Genomic DNA, 4652 nt, shown 5'->3' on the forward strand with positions numbered 1-4652 from the left:
GCAGGGGTACACAAACTGACTCAGAATGAAGCTGGCCAAATCCTTGGCTCACATTGCTGGCTGGGGTGGCTCACGGGCCATGCCCAGGTGCACAGCCTACCCCCACCCTACCCTAGGAGCAGATTGGCTGGAGAAATGTGTCTCGGCTGCTGGTGTTCACTTCAGATGACACGTTCCACACAGCCGGGGATGGAAAGTTGGGTGGCATTTTCATGCCCAGTGATGGGCATTGCCACTTGGACAGCAATGGCCTCTATAGTCGCAGCCCAGAGTTTGTGAGTTCATCTTAGTCCCATGTCCCTCCCTGTCTGAGCCCCACCTCCTCTCTTCCCAGGACCCCCATCCCCCCAGCTTCATTCTCCTCGCTGGTAACCACCCATCTGTTTTCCCCAGCAGCTCCACCCCCCCGCTGCTCAGACTCCCCCCCATCCTTCCCTTGCCAAGTGCCCCAGGGCTCCTGTAGCTGGTGAAACCCCAGCTCCTGGATTTCCTGGGCTGAGGGTACCTGGAGTGTTTGGAGGACCTGCGGTGCTCACCTTGTCCCTGTTCCCTGCTCCAGGACTACCCCTCTGTGGGTCAGGTAGCCCAGGCTCTCTCTGCAGCAAACATCCAGCCCATTTTTGCTGTCACCAGTGCCACACTGCCTGTCTACCAGGTGAGACCCCTCCCACCCTGAACCTTCCTCAAGTCTCTCAAAGTCCCATTCTTCTCTCCCCCATATGCCCTCCTTCCAGACCCCCTGAAGCCCATTTCTCTGGAGTTGTGACCCACCCTTTCCCTCAACTCCTCATAATTCAGGAGCTGAGTAAGCTGATCCCTAAGTCCGCAGTGGGGGAGCTGAGTGAGAACTCCAGCAATGTGGTACAGCTCATCATGGACGCTTATAATGTGAGGAGCTGAGGAGGGCGAGGGGAGGATGGTGAGGGCAGACATTGGGGCAAGGTGGGAAAGGGCCCTCAAGAGGGGTGGCAGAACTAAGAGGGAATAATTGCTTTTTGGGTAACCCACCACAGCTCCTACCTGCAGCTTGCATAGGGTTGTCTTAATAGTTCATTCACTCAATCAGTCTTACATTCACAAATCTTAAGCGTCTGATTTGTGGAGAGAATGGAGCCCAGCTCTGAGCAAGGAAGGAAAGTAATATTCATTGAGCTTTTATTACATGCCAAGTACACATACTTCGATTGCTTTCCCATTTAACCTCACAAAACCTGCTGCTGGGTAACTATTACCATCCCTATTTTATAGATGGGGGTACAGACACAGGAGGCTCAGTGACTCACCCAAGGTCACTCAGATAAAAGAGAGAAGGGCTGGATTTGTCCTCTAGTCAGTCTGTACATAAATGATATAATATCCAGAACCTGCTTTCATTAAGCTTATAAACAATCCAGATATTCTTCACAGGAAACATAGTTTTACAGGTAGGAGGAACCATAAAAATTCTTAAGTGTTTCTTGGTTTAGGTCTTATCTTTGTAACTAGACTGTAGGCTTCTTGATGACAGGAACCATTTCCTAAAACCACAGTGAGAAAACCTGTGCCGGTATCAAATTTTCCGGGACGAAGTCTGAGAGAATTGCCCTTTAGACCTTGTATGTACACAGGTTATATGTCCTGATTTGGGATTTGAGAACACAGCTGCTGCATGTTTACGGTGCCTGGCCAGCCCCTGAGCCCTAGCAAGCCCTGGCTCCCTGGCTGCAGCTGCACTGACGTGCTAGTAGAGGCCCTGGATCTCCCTGTACTCCCCTCGAGGTTCTCGCAGGTCCCTCCTCCAGAGATGCCTCCAGACTAGGCAGAGCCTTGAGGTGGGCTGAGGGCAGGGTTCTGGCAGAATCTGGAATGGCTGGAGAGGGCATGAGGTGGGGTCAGAGTCCACCTTCATGTGGTCACTCATTCTCTTCCCACAGAGTCTGTCATCCACTGTGACCCTCGAACACTCTCCACTCCCTCCGGGGGTCCACATCTCTTATGAATCTCAGTGTGGGGGTCCTGAGAAGAGGGCTGGTGAGCCTGGGGACCGGGGCCAGTGCAACCATGTCCGAATCAACCAGACGGTGAGAGCCAGTTGCAATAGGCAGAAGGGGCCCTGGCCAGGTAGCTCAGTTGGTTAGAGCATCGTCCCCAATATGCCAAGGTTGCAGGTTCTATCCTTGGTCAGGGCTCATACAAGAATCAACCAATGAATGCATAAATAAGTGGAACAAACCAATGTTTCTCTAAAATCAATTTAAAAAAAATAGGCAGAATGAAGGAAGTGGGGGTGGGAGTGGGAAATTGAGGCAGGAAGGAAAAGATGGGGGCAGGCACAGAGAACAATGCAAGAACTTGAGGAAGTTCTCCATCCACCCTTTCTGAAGGGGTTTAATGATTAGCTTCAAGCATGTTGCTAGGAGACGGGTGTTAGCATTGACTGCCCCTTAATTTACTAAGGAGTAGGGTTCTGGATGATCCATAGGTTTGGGGTGTGTGCCCCTGTGCACAGGGGTGCATGTATGAGTTTAGTCTGATTTCTGCCCATTCTGCCCTCAGGTGAATTTTTTGGTTACTTTCCAAGCTACCCGCTGCCTCCCAGGGCCCCATTTTCTGAAGTTCCGAGCTCTTGGCTTCTCAGAGGAGCTGACTGTGGAGTTGCACACACTGTGCGATTGCAACTGCAATGACACCCAGCTCCCAGCGCCCCACTGCAGTGACCACGGGCACCTACAATGCGGGATGTGCAGGTGAGGGCCGCTAGCTTCCCGCCACCTATGTAGCCCCCCACAAATACAGCCCCTGTATTTCTCCTCCCTTGCCTTCTATTCTTCCACTGGCATCTCTAGACAAGTTTTTCCTACACATCCCTACACTGCACCCTGATTTTTATCTCCTGAAGCTTCCCAGAATGCTGAGACCCTCCCCTCCACCAGGACTCACTCTGCTCCTCCACTCCTTGGTACTTTACTATATTCCACATCCCTTCAGCCACCATCTAAACTCTTGGGAGACCTTGGGTTTAGAGTATCCTGGGAAAGACAGGTAAAGGAATGACCAAACTTTCGGACCCACCTCTCTCTCCCTTTCTTTCCCCTCCCAGCTGTGACCCAGGCCGCCTGGGTCGACTCTGTGAGTGCTCTGAGTCTGAGCTGTCCTCCCCAGATCTGGAATCTGGGTGCCGGGGCCCCAATGGGACAGGGCCCCTGTGCAGCGGGAAGGGACGATGCCAGTGTGGACGCTGCAGCTGCAGCGGACAGAGCTCTGGGCGCCTGTGCGAGTGTGACGATGCCAGCTGTGAGCGACACGAGGGCATCCTCTGTGGAGGTACCTGGGGGCCTGTGGGAGAAGGGAGGGTTCAGAGTGGCTCTGAAGGGTATTTAGGCTCTGGGACCTAAGGGCAAGTACAGAGATTCTGGTGTAGGAGCTGGGGCACACATGTGGCATATTGAGAGGGGACCGGATGCACGGGAACAGGTCAGCTCTAGGCTGTGATGTCCACTGCGTGTGTGGAACATGTTTGTCACCCTGTGCGTGACTCTGCTCCAGGCTTTGGACTCTGCCAATGTGGCGTGTGTCACTGTCACGCCAACCGCACGGGCAGAGCATGTGAGTGCAGTGGGGACGTGGATGGCTGCGTCGGTCCTGAGGGAAGGCTCTGCAGTGGGCATGGACATTGCAAGTGCAACCGCTGCCAGTGCTTGGACGGCTACTACGGTGCCCTATGTGATCAGTGCCCAGGCTGCAAGACACCATGCGAGACACACAGGTGAGGCCTCAGGCCTGGCACTTGGGGCCCCTGCCTGCTTTCCTCCATGTGGTGTGGGTGACAACTGCCAGTCAGTAACTTACTGGCGTCTATTGGACAGGGATTGTGCCGAGTGTGGGGCCTTTGGGACTGGTGTCCTGGCCACCAATTGCAGCACGGCTTGTGCCCATACCAACGTGACTCTGGCTGTGGCCCCTATGCTGGATGACGGCTGGTGCAAAGAGAGGACCCTGGACAACCAGCTGTTCTTCTTCCTGGTGGAGGAGGAAGCCGGAGGCAGGGTCATGCTGAGAGTAAGACCCCAAGAGAGTAAGTGGACAGGGATGCCTTGGACATGCCAAATGGAGCCATGAAGGTTGATGGGCGGGGCCTCAGAACTCAGGTTGGGGAGGTAAAGACAGAGGAACCAGACTAGGGATTGAAGCAGAGCTGAGAATCCAGGCAAAAGTGGCGGTAATGGATCAAGTGGAGGCTAAAAAACTGGGCACTGAACACAAACCCGCTGAGTTCCCTTTGTTTTCAATGACAGGGACGGCCGGGGAGGTTGGATGGGGCTGCACACACACTGGGCAACTGTTGCTCAATCTGTGTCCCACCTGCCCAGAAGTCTTTGTTTCACCCCCATAGAGGGAGCAGACCACACCCAGGCCATTGTGCTAGGCTGTGTGGGGGGCATTGTGGCAGTGGGACTGGGGCTGGTCCTGGCTTATCGGCTCTCCGTGGAAATCTATGACCGCCGAGAATACAAGCGCTTTGAGAAGGAGCAGCAGCAGCCCAACTGGAAGCAGGTGAGACTGCCTCCTAGCCCGCTGGGCTGGTTTTCACTTGCTTTCCTGGGTTAGGTCCTCTGCCCCAGCTGTCTCATCCCACCCTCAGCCCTGACCCCTGACCCCCCCCCCCCCCCCCC

At 54.4% G+C, this 4652-nt stretch overlaps 1 protein-coding gene across 1 annotated transcript in view; it reads left to right on the top strand.

Moving 5' to 3' along the window:
• The window catches only part of ITGB7 (integrin subunit beta 7), an 18141-nt gene that overhangs the window by 13039 nt on the left and 450 nt on the right, over positions 1 to 4652 (top strand). Inside the window, exons 6-14 of the mRNA XM_015559605.1 lie at positions 117 to 275; positions 560 to 655; positions 799 to 888; positions 1914 to 2060; positions 2536 to 2726; positions 3080 to 3303; positions 3526 to 3745; positions 3846 to 4054; positions 4373 to 4533. Coding sequence (XP_015415091.1) covers positions 117 to 275; positions 560 to 655; positions 799 to 888; positions 1914 to 2060; positions 2536 to 2726; positions 3080 to 3303; positions 3526 to 3745; positions 3846 to 4054; positions 4373 to 4533 — 1497 coding nt within the window. The remainder of the gene's footprint in view (positions 1 to 116; positions 276 to 559; positions 656 to 798; positions 889 to 1913; positions 2061 to 2535; positions 2727 to 3079; positions 3304 to 3525; positions 3746 to 3845; positions 4055 to 4372; positions 4534 to 4652) is intronic.

Source organism: Myotis davidii, unplaced genomic scaffold (genome assembly GCF_000327345.1).
Source record: "Myotis davidii unplaced genomic scaffold, ASM32734v1 scaffold233, whole genome shotgun sequence".
Lineage (NCBI taxonomy): Eukaryota > Metazoa > Chordata > Mammalia > Chiroptera > Vespertilionidae > Myotis > Myotis davidii.